Source organism: Zootoca vivipara, chromosome 14 (genome assembly GCF_963506605.1).
Source record: "Zootoca vivipara chromosome 14, rZooViv1.1, whole genome shotgun sequence".
Taxonomy (NCBI): Eukaryota; Metazoa; Chordata; class Lepidosauria; order Squamata; family Lacertidae; genus Zootoca; species Zootoca vivipara.
Genome location: NC_083289.1, coordinates 40,809,177 through 40,828,131, shown reverse-complemented (window position 1 = coordinate 40,828,131; position 18,955 = coordinate 40,809,177). Strand labels below are relative to the sequence as shown.

The 18,955-nt window shown below is 44.8% G+C and overlaps 1 protein-coding gene across 1 annotated transcript; it reads left to right on the top strand.

The window, feature by feature from the left end:
• Window positions 1-2,241: 2,241 nt before the first annotated feature.
• Window positions 2,242-17,670, top strand: UMOD (uromodulin). The gene is made up of 10 exons (XM_035132109.2): window positions 2,242-3,373; window positions 3,870-4,511; window positions 4,653-4,745; window positions 7,769-7,971; window positions 9,137-9,285; window positions 10,536-10,781; window positions 12,280-12,442; window positions 12,552-12,633; window positions 15,689-15,724; window positions 16,135-17,670. Exons 1-10 carry the CDS (start codon window positions 3,292-3,294, stop codon window positions 16,203-16,205), a joined length of 1,767 nt encoding a protein of 588 aa, XP_034988000.2. The 5' UTR covers window positions 2,242-3,291; the 3' UTR covers window positions 16,206-17,670.
• The last annotated feature ends 1,285 nt before the right edge of the window (window positions 17,671-18,955 follow it).

The window sequence follows — 18,955 nt, the reverse complement described above, 5'->3', positions numbered from 1 at the left end:
AGCCATCCCGGTTTCTGATTTGATCCCAGAATGTCCCAATTTTTCTTAGGATGTCCCTATTTTCACTGGAGAAATTTTGGAGGGTATAGAGTTATCCAACCCCCGAGCCGTCTGAAGGCAATCCTGTATAGCAGGCATGTCAAACATGCGGCCCTCCAGATGTTTTGGCCTACAACTCCCATGATCCCTAGCTAGCAGGACCAGTGGTTGGGGAAGATGGGAATTGTAGTCCAAAACATCTGGAGGGCCGCAGGTTTGACATGCCTGCTGTATAGGGAACGGTTTGTTTTGTTGTTGTTTTTTAAAAAATGTTTAATGTTTTATTGTGTTTTTATATATGTCGGAAGCTGCCCAGAGTGGCTGGGGCACCCCAGTAAGATGTGTGGGGTATAATTAGTAAAATTATCATTATGGAATGGGACGTCCCTCTTTTCATCGGAGAAACGTTGGAGGGTATGACATCCACTTTCGAACCCTGCCACCATTAGGGCATCAATGGCAAAGTGAGGGCCGCAGAGCTGTCACAATGAGGAGGCTTCTGATGGCAGAACTTTTCTGCTCACAAATCTCCAATGGCAGAAACAGAACCCTGCAATTCCTAAGGATCCTTCGGTCACCCTCTCTGGGATGCTAGGATTATCCCTGTAATTGTACGCTTGGGATTCCCACTTTTGGGATTTCCAACCACTGGTTTTCAGAGGCAGACTGCCTCCGGCAGCAGAGCGAGAACATTAGCTATCATGACTATCACCACCCGCCCTTCACCATCAGTTCCCTGTGCCAGATGTGACCATTTAAAATCTAGAAATTAAAAACAATTAAAACAAATTGCAATCCTAGGTATAGGGTGGGTCCTGAAAACACACAATTCAAGTGTCAAAAGCCAGGGTAAAATAGATAGGTCTTTAGCATTTGAAAGCTGGTTAGAGCATGGTGCTAATGCCATACCTGCCAAGTTGCTGTCAGAGAAATAAGGGACCGGGCCAGAAATAGCACTGCCGCCATTTTGGAACTGGGCGGAGCATGCTCAGAAGTGACTTTTGATGCTGCTTTGCCCAGTTCCAAATTGGCCGCCACGCCAGAAGTTGCACTGCAGCCTTTTTGGAACTGGGCAGAGCAGCATCAAAAGTCACTTCTGAGCATGCTCCGCCCAGTTTCAAAATGGCCGCCACGCCAGAATAAACCGGCGAAAAACAAAAAAAATCTGTTTTTTCAGCTAGGAACAGCTGGAAAAACGGGGATTTCCGGGGGGAAACGGGAGACTTGGCAGCTATGGCTAATGCCAAGGTTGCAAGTTCGGTCCCCGTATGGGACAGCTGCAGAGTTCTGCATTGCAGAGGGTTGAACTAGATGATCCCCAGTGGCCCTTCCAATTCTATGAATTCGTGAAGGTGTGGAGAAGGAGTTCCACAACTTAGCAGTGCCACAGATAATGCTCTCTCTTGAGTCACCACCCCCAAACTTCCAAGAGCGAAAGATCCACCCACAGGGACACCTCTGGTTATCTTAATACCCGATAGGGTCTGTAAGGAGGGAGGTGGTCTATCCTATATCTGGGGCCTAAGTCGTTGAGGGCTTTAAATGCTAACATGGGCACCTTGAATTGGGTCTGGAAACAAACTGGAAGCCATCACTACATCTTGGGAGGGGGGGGGATTCCATAGTTTAACTGTGCACTGTGAAGAAGTACTTTATTTTGCTTGTTCTAAATCTTCCAATGTTCAGCATCATTGGATGTCCGCAGGTTTTAGTGTTACGAGAGAGGGAGAAACAAAAAGTCCACTGTAGAAGCCATGGGAGCACAAGGATTATGTCATCCTGTTCAGGGTTTAAAGCCTACTGCAAGGGAGGGCCAGTGCAATAGTGGGATAGTATATTATGAGCCATGACCAGGACAGCATGGAGTGATCCTTCCATTGGTTCTTCTTGTTCCCACAAGAGCATGACATTTAATTAAAAAGGATTGCCTTTCAAAAAAGCTTAACATCCTCTTGTGCAAATGTTGATAACAAATATTTGTTGGCTATTCTGAGTTTGCAGCTGAAGCATGTTTAGTGGAAATTACTCTAGAGGTTGGAGCAATAAAATGCTGGAGAGCATTTGATAGCTTGACATACATTAGGATCCAATAGTGTTTGATAATGGCCATGCGATGATATTGTGCATTTCATGTTACTTGATAACTGACATGCAATGGTACGAGTTTGATTATATTTGAAATTGGCTTGCCATGATATTTATTGGAACCGATGGCTGGCATGCAATAGTAGTTGAATTAAGACATGATTTGATACTTGGCAAGGGGTTGTACTTTAAACTTGAACAATCAAAGAACTTCCTAACATGTCTAATGAATTACTAGCATGCTTTATCACTTATTTCGAATGTTGCAAAGAGCTTTGATTCTATCTAGAAAATGAAAATGTACCTCGGAAATGTGATCCTAGCCTGCTTTATTATTTTTTACAAATGTTGAAAGAAACGAACAATTATAATTGCAAAAGAAGCTTCTGCTGAGATTAACAGTGTAGTCTTATACTGTGCTGTCTTCATAGAAATAAGTCCTATTGAGTCTGAAGGGGCTGGCTCCCTGGTAAGCAGGTATAAGGCTGTCCAGCAGGACAACCCAGTTTCACCAAATTTCGAAGTTTGAGTTCAAAGCCAAGGTCAAAATCTTAATGTCATTATGTGGAATTTCAATACAAAATTGACAAAAGATAACAAAAAGAAACTCAACATGGTCCAAAATGTATTTCAGTTCTAATGAATGTGCAGAGACCCAACAATGTGAAGACGTCATACACACATCAGCAAAGGTGGTTACTATATTGGCCATGTGTTGCAACGATGCAAACTGCTTATAAGAGTTTGGGGAGTGGTTGGTTAAAATTTCGTTCTTTAAAACTAAAGTTTTAGTTTTCAATTGGAGCTCAACTGAAATACGGTAACTCCTGAGTGCTTTAAAGCTGAGTCCATAAGTTTTTTTTATTTACTATATATTTCCCCCCTTATTAAAGAAAGTTGTTCACAGACCCAGAGGTTCAGAACAAGGGTCTCTTTTGTATTGATTTTTGGGGACTACACGAACCAGCAGGGAGCAGTCCTTGATATTTGACTCTGGCCCAGATGAACCCTTATTAGTAATGCAAGATTTTTCTCTTCTTAATAGGTTCTGAAAATGAGAAAGCGCAATTTCTAGGGAATAATATATATATATATGTCTTCCTTTCAGCCTGGCTATCTGTCGCCCTGTGTTCTTGGGTATAGTCGCTTTCCCTTTTACGGTGAAGTATGAAACATCCATTTAATCTGCTATTGTTCTTAGTCAGCCTCAGATGTTCCACCTTTGCACAAACAACGAGGCTGGTGAACGGTAAGGAGACAAAGGTCCTGTTTTAACAATATACTTTTTGCTGTTGTGATTGAACCTGGCAATTGAACCTGGCCCCTTCTGCACAGAAAGCATGTGCTCTAAAAAGGTAAAGGTAAAGGGACCCCTGACCATTAGGTCCAGTCGTGACCGACTCTGGGGTTCTGGCGCTCATCTCGCGTTATTGGCCGAGGGAGCCGACATACAGCTTCCAGGTCATGTGGCCAGCATGACAAAGCCGCTTCTGGCGAACCAGAGCAGCACACGGAATCGCCGTATACCTTCCCGCCGGAGCGGTACCTATTTATTTACTTGCACTTTGACGTGCTTTCGAACTGCTACCGTACGTTGCCAGGAGCAGGGACTGAGCAACGGGAGCTCACCCTGTCGTGGGGATTCGAACCGCAGACCTTCTGATCGGCAAGCCCTAGGCTCAGTGTGGTTTAACCCACAGCGCCTAAGCTAAACCCATTTCCCTGTTTTTATTCTGCTTCACTAGCTGCAGTACGGTGTTCAGACTGCCACCCAAATGCCACCTGCGAGGAGAATGGAGACCTCCGCCAATGTATCTGTCAAGATGGGTTCACTGGAGACGGGGCCACTTGCTCCGACGTGGATGAGTGTTCCAGCCGCGGTCTAAATCATTGCCATACCTTAGCAACCTGTATTAACGGCCACGGCAACTATTCCTGCTCCTGCCCTGAGGGTTACGATGGAGATGGCTTCCATTGCGAACCTGCTGGCTTTGCTGAAGAATGTGTGCGGATCAACGGATCCCGTTCCTGCTCCGATCCGTGTTCGAGTCACACGGTTCTGGATCAGCCCTGGCGAAGCACCTCCTATGGGGTTGGAGGTAACTGTGACAGTGATAAAAAAGGGTGGTATCGATTTGTAGGCAGTGGAGGAGAGCGCATGCCAGAATCTTGCGTGCCAATCAATAGGTGTAACACTGCTGCACCCATGTGGCTAAATGGATTGCACCCCACCCGTAATGATGAAATAGTAACCCGTACCGCCTGCGCCAACTGGAGTGGTAACTGCTGTCACTGGTCTATCCCTGTACAGATTAAAGCTTGCATAGGTGGTTATTACATCTACCGGTTTCAAGGGACACCAGTTTGTTCCTTGAGTTATTGCACAGGTATGTTGCTTGGCATTGTTTTGGAGAAAAGTTTTGCGCTGAGAACAGAGCAATCTATTTTTAATTTTTTTTAATTTATTGCGTTTGCACATTGCCCATGAATCATGATCCACTTTGTGTTTCATCAATGCAATCTTCCAGATCCAGCGTACGTAGGGACCCCGTGCCCTGGATGCAATGCAGATGAAGAGTGCATGCTGATCAATGGAAAATGGGGCTGCTCCTGCAGTACTGGTGGGTGCATTGAGGGTGCCATGGCTGGGAAGGACCAAGACCAGGGGTAGGCAACCTAAGGCCCATGGGCCACAAGCGGCCCATGGGGATTGTTTAACCGGCCCACGAGCCACCCCCAAACCGAGTCACCCGCTCAGTAAGTGCCCATGTGCTGCATTTAACTGGCACAGCGCGATGCAGGGACTCGCTTCCGCAGCACCAGAAATCATGTCTGCACAGACGCAGAAAATCATGTGCATGCACTCCAGCCCACGAAGGGATCTCTGCTGGAGTGCACCTGCCCAGGTGAGGTAAACCTTGCTGACCTCTCACCAAGATGACAGAGCATTGGAGCAAGAAAGGAGGAATGATTGATACTACCCTAGGACAGTTGTGACATCGCCCACTGGCATGCAAGGGCTCATTTATACAGATCAGGGGTACCAAAGGTTATCTATTTTTTTTAGAATTTATTCAATTTGTATATTGCTCTTCACCCGAAGATCCATAGCTGCCAAGTCTCCCGTATTCCCCGGGAAATCCCTGTTTTTCCAGCTGTTCCTAGCTGAAAAAAATGGATTTTTTTGTTTTTCCCCGGTTTATTCTGGTGCGGCGGCCATTTTGGAACTGGGCGGAGCATGCTCAGAAGCGACTTTTGATGCTGCTCTGCCCAGTTCCAAAATGGCTGCAGTGCGACTTCTGGCATGGTGGCCATTTTGGAACTGGGCAAAGCAGCATCAAAAGTCACTTCTGAGCATGCTCCACCCAGTTCCAAAATGGCGGCAGCGCTACTTCCGGTCTGCTACTTCCGCCTGGTCCCTTATTTCTCCGACAGCAACTTGGCAGGTATGCCGAAGATCACAGGGTGGTTCACAACATAAAGATACAAAATGTATAATAAAACAAAAAAGAAATCAATAACTCCCCCCCCCATTTAAAAGGCCATAGCATGTTCAGCCAAAGGCCTGGTTATAAAGAAACTTTTTTGCCTGGCACCTAAAGGTATGCAAAGAAGGCACCAGGCAAGCATCTCTGATGCCATCTAGATGTTGTGGACTAAAAAAAAAAAAGATGTTGTGGACTACAATGTCCATCATCCCTAGCCAGCATGGCCAATAGCTAGGGACAATAGGGGAGGTAATCCGCACCTTAGAGACCAATTAAGTTTGTTCTGGGTATAAGCTTTCGTGTGCATGCACACTTCTTCAGATACACTGAAACAGAAGTCACCAGACCCTTATATATAGTGAGAGGGCAGGGAGGGGTTTTTCTCAGGAGGGTAGTAGGAGATGGGTGATTGACTCAATGGGTATGGTAAACCTGTTCAACTGTTAACGACTGCAATTAGTCCTACAGGAAAAAGCAAGGGATAGTATGCAGATGACCAAAATAGCTTTAGCATGTGTAATGAGACAAGAATCCATTATTTCTATTAAGACCAGGTCTTTCCATAGTTTTCAGTTTGGTAATAAGTTGTAATTCAGCAACTTCTCTTTCAAGTCTATTTCTGAAATTCTTTTGTAATAAGACAGCTGCTTTGAGATCCTGTATTGAATGTCCTGGGAGACTGAAGTGTTCTCTTACTGGCTTCTCTGTCTTGTGACAGACTTGAAAGAGAACAAAACCCACCCCACCCTCCCACTATATATAAGGGTCTGGTGACTTTTGTTTCAGTGTATATGAAGAAGTGTGCTTGCACACGAAAGCTTGTACGCAGAACAAACTTAGTTGGTCTCTCACTTAGTTGGTCTCTAAGGTGCTACTGGACACACACACACACACACACACACACACACACACCAACTGTGTCAGGCCAACATGGCTACCTACCTGAATCTATATCCCAATGTTGTTAGACTACAGTTCCCATCTTCCCTGACTATTGGCCATGCTGCCTGGAGATGATGGGAGTTGAAGTCAACCTAATAGCATCTGGGAGGCTGTAGGTTTCCCATCCCTGTTTTAATTGAACATTCAAATGGCACGTGCAAACGAGCCATCGCAGATTAATCTCCAGAGGCAGAAATTTCATAATATTGTTGGGAGTAAAGCAACTTGTTAAACCACTGAGCCTAGGGCTTGCTGATCAGAAGGTCGGCGATTCGAATCCCTGTGACGGGGTGAGCTCCCGTTGCTTGGTCCCAGCTCCTGCCAACCTAGCAGTTCGAAAGCACGTCAAAATGCAAGTAGATAAATAGGAACCGCTACAGCGGGAAGGTAAATGGCGTTTCCATGTGCTGCTCTGGTTTGCCAGAAGCGGCTTTGTCATGCTGGCCACATGACCTGGAAGCTATACGACGGCTCCCTCGGCCAATAATGCGAGATGAGCGCGCAACCCCAGAGTCGGTCACGACTGGACCTAATGGTCAGGGGTCCCTTTACCCTTTACCTTTAAAGCAACTTGTAATGAGCTACCTGAACAAGTAGGGGGTGATAGGCAACCTTTTCTTCCCTCACGGAGTCCTTCTTAAATAACTACCTGTAGACTGTTTATTTTCTTAGGCTTTTCTTCTTTCCTCCTCAATCTCCAGTTCGTATTAGGCCTCCCTTCATTTTGTTAACCTCATGACCCCCAGGGTAGCTTGTGCTCAGAACGGCTTTGTTTCCCAGGAGTAATAAACTGTTCGTTGCTTGAGTCTTTTGACAGTCAGTCTCATCAGACTATTTCTTTATGCAACTCTGCTTCACCAAACTCCCAAGATTACTTGATGTCAATCAAAGCACCACTGTTTTCAAAGGAGACACTGCAAGAGGTTTGCACCGCTAGCCAGAATGAACTCTGAGCCACACAGAATTACAACACTTACAGTTTACTGTAAAAAAAAAAAAAAAAAAAAACCTCTGCATTTGCTCTGCTACTTATTCCACACAGAGACACTCCTGCAGCTAGGAATGCGAAATAATAATTACAACAGATTGTTGGTTCAATATATAAACTGCTTTGAGCTTTTGAAATGGGGAAAATAATCTAGCAGTAAAAGAATGTACTTAGCAAATATTAATAGCCGCTGCCACTACAACTGCTATTTATTCTTGTTTTCCAGATGCTTCTAACTTGGAGCCACAACTGGAGTGTGGTGCAAATGAAATCAAGGTCTCCATGCCGAAGTGCCCTCTCAATAGCTTCCAGAATTTAACCATGCATCTCAGAGACAACAAATGTGATGGTTTCGTAGAGCAGGGGAATAGAACAGTGGTCTCTGTGGTGATACCCACCCAAGCTGGCCAGTGTGGAATGCTATTGACGGTAGGTTCTCTATTCAGTGGGAAAGCCTCACCAAGAAGGATTTTCTGCATCCTTTCCTGGAGATGGTTCTCATATTTGCAAATACTGTACTTAAGGCAGGAGATGATTGGCTACATTGTCTCACCATGAAGTCAATTTAGAGTGAAGGCAAGTTGGAGCATTGACCTCACTCTGCAATGGCTTTTTCACATAATCATTCACATTGTAACAATAGCATGGCATCACCATTCCAGCTACAGCAGGCATCCCCAAACTTCGGCCCTCCAGATGTTTTGGACTACAATTCCCATCATCCCTGACCACTGGTCCTGTTAGCTAGGGATCATGGGAGTTGTAGGCCAAAACATCTGGAGGGCCACAGTTTGGGGATGCCTGGTCTACATGATTCCTGATTGGCTATAGGTCGTGACCACCACAGCGCTGTTGGGATCAGCTGTAGATTGGCAGGCTCTGTTGCAGAAGGAAGACGAAATGGGCTAGACTGAATGGTGGGCAAAGTGGGTCAGAGGAAGCGGGCTCACCTTTTACACCTTGACTTCAGCCAGGGACTCTGGTCTCCCCCTCCCCTTGACCTGTTTGTGGAGCCTCAGTGGAAGTTGGGGGGGGGGACTCTGAGCACAAGGGGAGGTAGAATAGTCAGCAGTGACTGAACAGGAGCTCAAGCAGGAGGGTACAGCCTTGTCTCCTAGAACCAGGCACCTTAGCAGATGGGAGCAGAAAAACCTACCCATATTCAATCCTGACATTCCCACACAAGGCAAGCAAGTCTTGTGAAGGAGCATGACATGTCTTGTCTTTAGAAGCTTGGCATGCATAGCAACTTGTTGGGACATCTTGGTTGCTTCCATCCAGTTCTGAACTCCTTGCCCTGCTCTTCTTAACCCCTATACTTTCCTGAGTCCTGTGTCTGCGTCCTGTCTTGTGGTCAGGAGGGAGATACTGTTAAAAGCAATGTTGCCAAAGCAGCCACGGTAGTCAAAGAGGGAGCATCTAAGAAACTGGGGGGTAAGGGGGGCTAGGAGAGCCCTTTCCATTTCCTCGAAAGCAGCTTCCCTCTCTCTTTCACATTAGAAATGTGCACTTGGAAATAATTAGCCAGGGATACAAGTAACTGTGCTGAAGTCCAGAGGCGGGCCGCTTTAATTCCTTTTATTCCCCCTTACAGAAAAATGAAACCCATGCCACATATAGCAACACACTCTATCTGGCTGATGGGACTGTCATTAGAGAGAACGAAATCAAAATTAATTTCCAGTGCTCCTACCCGTTGGATATGGAAACCAGCCTTAGAACAGCTATCCAGCCCATTGTCAGGTACAGCATTATTTATTAAGATGAAAGCTGTTCATCTTGCCTAATGATACTTTCATTTCTATTTAGGGTTCCAACCTCTGGGGAGTAATGTGAGGGAGCAGATCCTGCAAAGCAGAGAGTGTTAAACCTTCTTTAGCTCGAGGTCCACATTCACTTCTGGACGACCTTCCAGGGGCCACATGCCAGTGGCAGGCAAGGGCCAGTGGCAAACTTGGACAGAGCAATAAATGTAAAATTTACCTTTGTACTGTAAGCTAGTTCAGTGGTGGCTGATGCCCGCCAAGACTGGCAGAGCAGAATGCAGAGAGCCCAGAGAGCAGGCAGAGCCTAAGGCAATCGCAGACAGAGCAAACTAATTGTAGTTTTGTTCCCATCCTCCTCCCTGCTAAGTTCTGCAAGGGCATCGCTGTCAAGGCAGGAGTTGGGTAAAAAAAAGGTAAAAAGGTAAAAGATCCCTGGACGGTTAAGTCAAGTCAAATGAGACTATGGAGTTGCAGTGCTCATCTTGCTTTCAGGCCAAGGGAGCCAGAGTTTGTCCACAGACAGCATGTAGCCAGCATGACTAAACCACTTCTGGCACAATGGAACACTGTAACAGAAACTAGAGTGCATGGAGACACTGTTTACCTTCCTGCCGCAGTGGTACCTATTTATCTACTTGCACTGGCGTGCTTTCGAACTGCTAGGTTGGCAGGAGCTAGGACAGAGCAATGGGAGCTCACCCCGTCGTGTGGATTTGAACTGCCAACCTTCTGAACAGCAAGCCCAAGAGGCTTAGTGGTTTAGACCACTGAATACTCACAAGGTGTCCATGAAGCTAACTCTTTATTCAAAGAAACAGAGCAGTTCAGGCCTAGTGAGCACAGCAACACTTCCCAGTAGGTCTTGCCCCAATGAGGCAGTTGTGTGAGGACTGAAGGTTGCTGCTTTTCCACAGCTCTTTAAATCTCCTCCTCTCATGAGTCCTTCCCAAGCAACCCAAGACTTATTTGCCTTGTCTGTCTCTGCTCCATCCTCTTCATACCTCTTCTGGTTCTCCACAGTGGGAGGTAGCAATGCTTCTGAACTAGCTACTGGAAGCATAGCAGGGGAGAGTGCTCTGGTGCTGCAACCCTGTCTGTGGGTTTCCCTCAGACATCTGGCTGGCCACTGTGAGAGCAGGATGCTGGACTAGATGGCCAACAGGATCTTCTTATGCTCATAATCCGCCCACCTGAATACACTCTTACTTCCTATTTTTAACCTTCCAGTTCAACCAACATCAGCATTGAAGGAGCAGGTCAGTTTATAATTAAGATGGCTCTCTACAGAGACCAAAACTACACCTCGCCCTATGAGGGAGCAATGGCCGTGTTGCCAACTCAGTCCTGGCTCTATGTTGGTGTCATGGTCACCAGTGGGGACGTGAGCCGCTTCGTCTTGCTGATGGACAATTGCTTTGCAACGGCCACAGAAGACGCCGCTGACCCTCTGAAATATTTCATCATTCAAAACAGGTACAGTAAGGGGTGTGTGTGGATTTGATCAAGGGACTATCCTTTTCCATTCATGGTTTCAAGATCGGGTTCCAGGGTGTGTGAAATCAAGTCTAGAGTGGAAGCAGCATCCGGATTGGGATCAGGGATACAAGGGCAGGCTGCAACCTAGCTGAAAATACAGGTGAAACTCAGAAAATTAGAATATCGTCGAAAAGTGCATTTAATTCAGTACTGCAACTTAAAAGGTGAAAGAAACCAATACAGTCATACCTCAGTTTACAACTGCCTCCGTTTGCGAACGCCTCTGTTTACAAACACCGCGGACCCATCTGGAATGGATTAATCCACTTTCCATTACTTTCAATGGGAAAGTTTGCTTCAGGTTAAGTACCGGTATGCTTCAGGTTAAGTACAGACTTCCAGAACCAATTACACTCATACTTCGGGTTAAGTACGCTTCGGGTTGAGTACTCCACGGACCTGTCTGGAACGGATTAATCCACTTTCCATTACTTTCAATGGGAAAGTTCGCTTCAGGTTAAGTACGCTTCAGTTTAAGTACAGACTTCCGGAACCAATTGTGGTTGTAAACCGAGGTACCACTGTATATGAGATAGATGCATGACATGCAAAGCAAGATATTCAAGCCTTTATTTGTTGTAATTGTAATGATTTGTCGTTAGGCGGGTCAATTAGAAACGGAATGTAATTAATGAAATGTAATAGCAATGTTTATTTTTGAATTATTGTAACTATTTGTTTTATTCCTGTGGAATTTCCAAAAGAAAGCATTTGTAAAAATTAAAAGAAAAGAAAAATAAGTTGCATTACTGAAATAAATGCACTTTTTGACGATATTCTAATTTTCCGAGTTTCACCTGTATGTGGCTGGTTAGTGCCTGCCTGGGAAGCTCCAGAATGCTCTTGTAAATTCAATGGAAGAAAAGCAACACGCAGAAATTAATTTTAAGAAGCAAGACTAGGAAGATATTGGGGAAAGAGGCAACGGGATATGCTCACTGTGTGCTCATTTCCTCCTCTGCGTCTAACAGAATTTCTGCTGTCTCTGTGTTATGGGGTTATTGGAAACATCTGGCGAGCCATTCTAGAGACAGATGCTAGACACATTCCCTTCCGGGCAGCCTTTTAGGGCCCCCATACATGTTCTGGGTGGGACAGAGGCAAAAGTGGGTGGAGCAACAGATGCAAATTTTACCTTTGTGCATTGAGCTAGTGTTTACACACACATGCACCTCCACCTGGGCATTATCAAGAGTCATTATTGGGGCATTATTCAGGGACACAGTCCAGCCAGGCAAATCACTCAAGGAGGGTGTGAAGCAGGGCCGGTAAGGAGATGTGGCAAGTGAAGAGGGGGTGTGGCTAGGGGGAGATCTGAGGGTCAGAAGGAGATGCCTGATGCGCTACATGCCGCCTCCCAGCCTAAGGTTCCCCACCCCTGTTCTAGATGGACTAGCGGGGCTCATCTGACATAAAGTTCTTGCTGGTTTTACAGCTGCCCAAACAGACGGGATACCAGTATAACAGTCCCAGAAAATGGAGTCTCGGCTCAAGGACGGTTTTCCCTCCAAGTGTTCAAGTTTGTTGGGAATCATAACCTCGTTTATCTCCACTGCGAAGTTCGCCTCTGCGACCCTAGTGCTGGACCATGCAGACCGGTGAGCCTGATGCTCATCAGCATAAATTGTAGCTTAGTGGGTTCAAATATACTCTGATACTAATGGATGAGCCCTTCCTGAGAAACCAAATCACATTTCTCTCCTGTAGCGCTGCGCAGGAATTGAAAGTCGCCAGGCTGCTGCTGTCGCAAAGGGCCATTTGTTGGATGTGGGTCCCATTGCCCACCAAGGTAAAGACGTGTGTGTGTGTGTGTGTGTGTGTGTGTGTGTTTCAAATACAATAACAAGGGCAAAAGGGCTGAACCTGTATCTAGGCTGGAGATTTCAGCTTGTAGGTGGATCACTGGCTGCTTCTTCTTACAAAGTCCCTGCACATAAGAAAGAAACGTATCAGGGAGAAAGCTAGGTTCATGCATAGGAATGTGCAGCACATTTCATTAGCGGGTGCACCCAAGGATCTTTTAAAATGTATTTGTTTGTTTCAATGAAGGAATGACAAAAAGCTAACCAAAACAACCAAACACAAGATTTTTCCTGCAGAGAAATAGACCCATGCCAAGCTGACCAGAGGCAGGGCAGATCTGGATGACCAAGGGCAGGATAGTCCCTCCTCCTTCTCCTTGGTTGTGTGCCACAGAAGCAGCCCCTCACCTTCACACACCTTGCTGCACAAAAAGTGGTGAGCAGAACTCAGGTGGAGACAGAGCCATGAGACAGAACCAGCTTCAGGTGCAGGCAGAAGAAAAAGTCTGGAGTGGATTGGTAGCTTCTGTCTGGGCTATTTCCAGAGGCAGACACCACAGGCAGAAGCTGCCAATCCATTCCAGACTTTTTTTTCTGCCTGCATTTCTTTCTGTCTGCTTCCATTGATTCCCCAGTTTTTTAAACACTGGGTTTGCTTGAGTATACCTGGCACTCTTATTACACATACCTATGGGCTGGCATCTACCCCTCCCTAAAAGAGAAGGAAAGCAATCTTAAATGCTTTCCCAATCTTAAACAACTCCTCACCCACAATAATACAACAACCAGACTTAACATGGACACTGGTACCAGAGCCTGCAATAAACCCAGATGCCAACTTTGCTGCCACATACACCCAGACAACACCATTACTGGCCCCAACAACATCAAACATTTAATTGCTCACCTTCTAACATTGTGTATGCCATCAAATGCCAACAGTGCCCTTCAGCTCTCTATATGGGACAAACAGGCCAAACTCTACACCAAAAGATAAATGGACATAAATCTGACATCAGGAATCACAAGACAGAGAAATCAGTAGGAGAACACCCAGGACATTCTATACAAGATCTCAAAGTAGCTGTCTTATTGCAAAAGAATTTCAGAAATAGACTGGAAAGAGAAGTTGCTGAATTGCAACTTTGTACCAAACTTATGGCGTGCTATGGTCCATGGGGCCACGAAGAGTCAGACACGACTAAACAACAACAACCAAACTTAAAACCATGGAGAGACCTGGTCTGAATAGAGACACTGGATTCTTATCTCAATATACATTACTCAACTTGCCATCTGCTGTGACTGCAACATAATTATGTCATTAACATTGACAGATTTCAGTGGAACAATGCAGAAAATAATGTAATCATTTCCCCCATAAATGTATTTAAATTTTGTAAAATATACAAACAAAATATAAAAAAAACATAGTACGCTAAACAAAACAGAACATAAGCTGGGTGTCTGTCCATAAACTCCAGCATTATAGTGGGACCAAAGTTGATGATAATTTTACACATTCACCATAAAAATTAACAGCGCTTTGTAAGGCTCATGGACTGTTTTAGTCTTGGCTTCCATAGCTTCAAACTACCAGCCAATAATACATGGGAATAATATCCAACCATATAGATGTTTTAGAGGGGAGGCGGAAGAATCTGACCTTGTTGCTGGATCACACAATTCACGAGAAGGTACTATGTACCATCAAATGAACTTTTCCAAATGTTGGTGTCTCTCCTCCCTTAACTGTTCTGCTACAGCTAACCCCCAAATTCTGGTCCGCCAGCCTTGAAAGAAAGTTCTGTATGGTTTATCAAATGATGTGCAAGTTTCAGGTAGGTAGCCGTGTTGGTCTGACGTAGTCAAAAAAAATAAAAAAAATCCTTCCAGTAGCACCTTAGAGACCAACTAAGTTTGTCATAGGTATGAGCTTCCGTGTGCATGCACACTTCTTGAGCTGGAGCCCAATGATGTGCAATTTCTAAAGGTAATTACTTATGTAATGTTCACAGCCAAATGAAAGAAAGAAAGAGAGAGAGAGAGAGAGAGAGAGAGAGAGAGAGAGAGAGAGAGAGAGAGAGAGAGAGAGATTGAGAGAGAGAGGAACCAATACCACTGATTTTTTGCTGGCATGGTTTCTGTCCCTGACCTCGGCAAACACGTGAATTGTGGCGATTTCCATTCCAATTTCCATTTTTCAAGGAATTCTCCAACATCCCCATTCACAGCTAAGCAGAAAAAGAATCTCTGTCTGCCAGTTTACAGTCCAACACTCCACCCAATGCAGCACAGTGATGAGCCCAGGAGCCTCACTTACCCTGCTGTCAAATAGGTCCCTCCTGCGGCTTCAGTAAGCAGAATTTTTTAGTATGCAGCATGCATTGCTGCACTGCTTTCTTTCTATTACATACTTTTAGTGGTAAAATCAGAAAGGTCCAGTTAATAACCCAGAGTGGCAGGAACAATGGAAAGGATGATAACAGAAAGGAATAACGGCATGCGGGTCTGTCTTACGGACAGAAACAAATGGCTCCATAAAATGGGTGTTTGTACAAAACGTTCAGTTATTAACTGTTTTGTTTTACTTATTTACTTGTTTTTATTCTGTGATCTTAGATCTTAGATCTTATGATGAAGGGCGGTACAGTCATACCTCAGTTTAAGTACGCCTCGGTTTGAGTATTTTCAGTTTAAGTACTCCGTGGACCTATCTGGAATGGATTAATCCACTTTCCATTACTTTCAATGGGAAAGTTCGCTTCACGTTAAGTACGCGTCAGGTTAAGTACAGACTTCCGGAACCAATTACACTCATACTTCGGGTTAGGTACGCTTCAGGTTGAGTACTCCGCGGACCCGTCTTGAACGGATTAATCCACTTTCCATTACTTTCAGTGGGAAAGTTCGCTTCAGGTTAAGTACGCTTCAGATTAAGTACAGACTTCCGGAACCAATTGTGTTTGTAAACTGAGGTACCACTGTATATAAATCTAATAAAAAATAAAATAAAATACCCTTTTCTGCCACCTGGTACAGGTTTCGAACATCTTGCTGGGGCTGCTGCACCACAAGGTAAGCTCTTTTTTGTTACCTGAAGGGTGGGTGGGTTCCCATTAAGTAAATAAAAAAGCAAACTTGAAATTATTATCAGATGCATTGTTCTGGCTTCAAAAAATCCCAGGTAAGAATAGGCATGCATAATGATAATAACCTGGACATATTTTGTAACATTTCTCAAATGCAATAGATATGTTTTGCCTCCTGTGTCTTACAAATGAAACACAAGCAAATTTGGTACCAGACCCAAATTGTGTTTTATATAAGACTCATTTGGTCCGTAAGGTCGTGGAGGGAAAGGTGACTTTAAACTAGATGACCTTTTGGATCCCTTCCAACTCTACAGTTCTACAATTCTATGAAACAAATCTCTGAAATCATTGTCACCTGCAAACTTTGAATATGAGAGCATTCTTCCTCCTCAGGTTTACAAGGAGCGTGGATGACCGTGCTGATGTCTGCTGTTCTAGTCTTCTCCATCCATACATTTGCTTAACAGCCCATGAGAGGAAACCTTGCTGAAGCAGCAGTAAGCTGATGAAGAATTCAGTTGAACAGAGAGAGGAAAACATAATGGGCTACCTGCGTGCTGATTTTCTTTTACTGTGGTGGAGGGGATGGAAATCCAGATCAATTTAATGTGCTCTTCTTAGATGAATTTATTACAAGAGTGGCCCAGCCTTTCTCCTGCACTCCTTCCTGGTCAGTCCAAAGCCACGAATGACGCTCTCCATGAACGTGCTTCTGATACCCAACCCCATTATTTCAACTTTGGAACATCTTATTTGAGCTTACTGCTGCCACTAATTGAATGCACCACTGGGGCCCAAAATGCGCGTATGTAGAAACTAGCCTACTGTACAAAACTAGCCCAATGTCACATCAGCGCCATGACCATCGCTGGCAACTGGCTCCCAGAAGTTTGCAGTGTGGCCCATGGACTTAAAAAAAGAAAGGTTCCTTGCTCCTGCTCTGGAGCAACGTTGTCATTGTGGGAATTAAAACAGTGCCTTATTAGATCCCAGACTCAACTGCCTAATACAGGAGACTCAATATAAGTGTTTGTGTAACTTTGGGCCCCGCCAAGGCACTGGGACCCCAGCAACTGCCTGTAGATGCCTCACTCTTGTGCCAGACCTTCTTCCTTCTCACATTGTCTGTTGATGGGGGACGGCTACTTTCAGCGTATATCTCCAGTGCTCAAGCACTTGCACTAGCTTCCCTTACACTAACAGGCTGGGGTCAAGGCAGTGGCGTAGTGGAGGGGGCACAGGGGTAGTTGCCCTGGGTGCAAAATTGTTGGGGTGCAAAATTCCAACCCCCAGTGCTGCCTCAATACAGCTGCACATTTCTATCCCTGGGCTCCATTGAAAACAGCTTCTACGTGCAAAACAGGAAGTGACCTCACCAGACAACGGAACGACTCTTCTTATCTCTGTGGCTGCAATCTTCTGGGTGATACAGACACCAATAGGCAGTTGAATGTGCATGCATACTCCCTCGCATAGCCCCGGGCACTGACAACCCACGCTATGCCACTGTTTCCAAGGTCCAGGATGCCTGAAGTCTGAGGTATTTGTGGGGAGTCACTGTTACTGATTTTCCACGGCTCTGATGAATGGCTTGTACCAATCAGAGCTGTGCATTCAGTATTGAGGGCCCTGTTTTATAGAACTCCCTTCCAGTGGAGGTCAAGACAAGTCCCTCCTACCTGTTGAACTTTCGGTACCTGCTGAATACTTAAAAAAAACATTTTGCATGTATTTAAACTGAGTTCTGATGTTATCGTTTTAACCCATTTTAATTTTCATTGTGTTCTTCATAACATCAGTTAGAGACAGCTCCAGTTAAATGGTATACAGACTGTCTAAATAAATATTTGCAGAAATAAAAATTACTTTTCCCACAGCATGCATATCGAGTCCAAATTTGATGGTTACAGGGGGCTGAATCCACTGTGCAGAGGCAGAAATATTGCCAGGAATTATATGTAAACAGCGTTAGGTGACTCAGGTCCATAGTTAAATATATTAACTGCTGATTAAGCACCATCAAGACTGCTGGTTCATCTTTTGCAGGCAAAGAATTCTCCAGGCATCTCAGCTGAGCTTCCCCTGGTTAACTGTTATACTGGCATTCTGTAAGCATTAGATGAATATTAATGAAGCTTTTTTTTTAAAAAAAAAGAAGACTTCATTGAGATGCAAGTGGGCCTTGAATATCTTCTGGAATAAATGTTGTTTGCTTGTCAAGACTAACACAGGTAGAATCCCAATTAGTCAGGAAAGGCAATGAAATGTTGTGTGTTCAAACACTCCTGACAAAGCAATATGCCTTTATTAAGTGGCGGCTGTGAAATCTGCCAGAAGCTGAGCCTAGCATTTGATTTTTATTTCATTTCATTGCCCATTCCATATTCTAAACAGGTGCCAACACTAATTTCGTGAAGTGCACTAAACAATTGCGCTGGCAAACTTGGCTCACAGGTGCTCCTTGCTAATAAATGGAGTCTACGAAGACCTACAAACACTCCCCCTTCTGCCTAGTGATGGGGGAGAAACTCAGTTTGATTAGGATTTAAATGCAAATCTACCTAATTTGCAGTTTCTGAAACAATTGTTGTTGTTGTTGTTGTCGTTTAGTCATGTCCGACTCTTCGTGACCCCATGGACCATAGCACGCCAGGCACTCCTGTCTTCCACTGCCTCCCGCAGTTTGGTCAAACTCATGTTGGTAGCTTCGAGAACACTGTCCAACCATCTCATCCTCTGTCGTCCCCTTCTCCTAGTGCCCTCAATCTTTCCCAACATCAGGGTCTTTTCCAGGGAGTCTTCTCTTCTCATGCGGGGGCCAAAGTATTGGAGCCTCAGCTTCACGATCTGTCCTTCCAGTGAGCACTCAGGGCTGATTTCTTTCAGAATGGATAGGTTTGATCTTCTTGCAGTCCATGGGACTCTCAAGAGTCTCCTCCAGCTCCTCCACTCTGAAACAATATGCGAATGGAAACACAGCTCTCTTTTGAAATTTGCACTTTTGAAATTCCGTGGTGCAGTTCCTCAACCAAAAAATATGTATAAAAATTTGACCATCCTGGGAAAATGTGTGTAAGATACATATATTAATGGAAATGATATATGAATTGCATTATATTGGGGTAAAATGTGCATATTGGACGAAATTAGCACTAAGGTGATATGAATTTTCATGAGGGCTTTAAAAACAACAACAACACCTGATGCAGAAAGT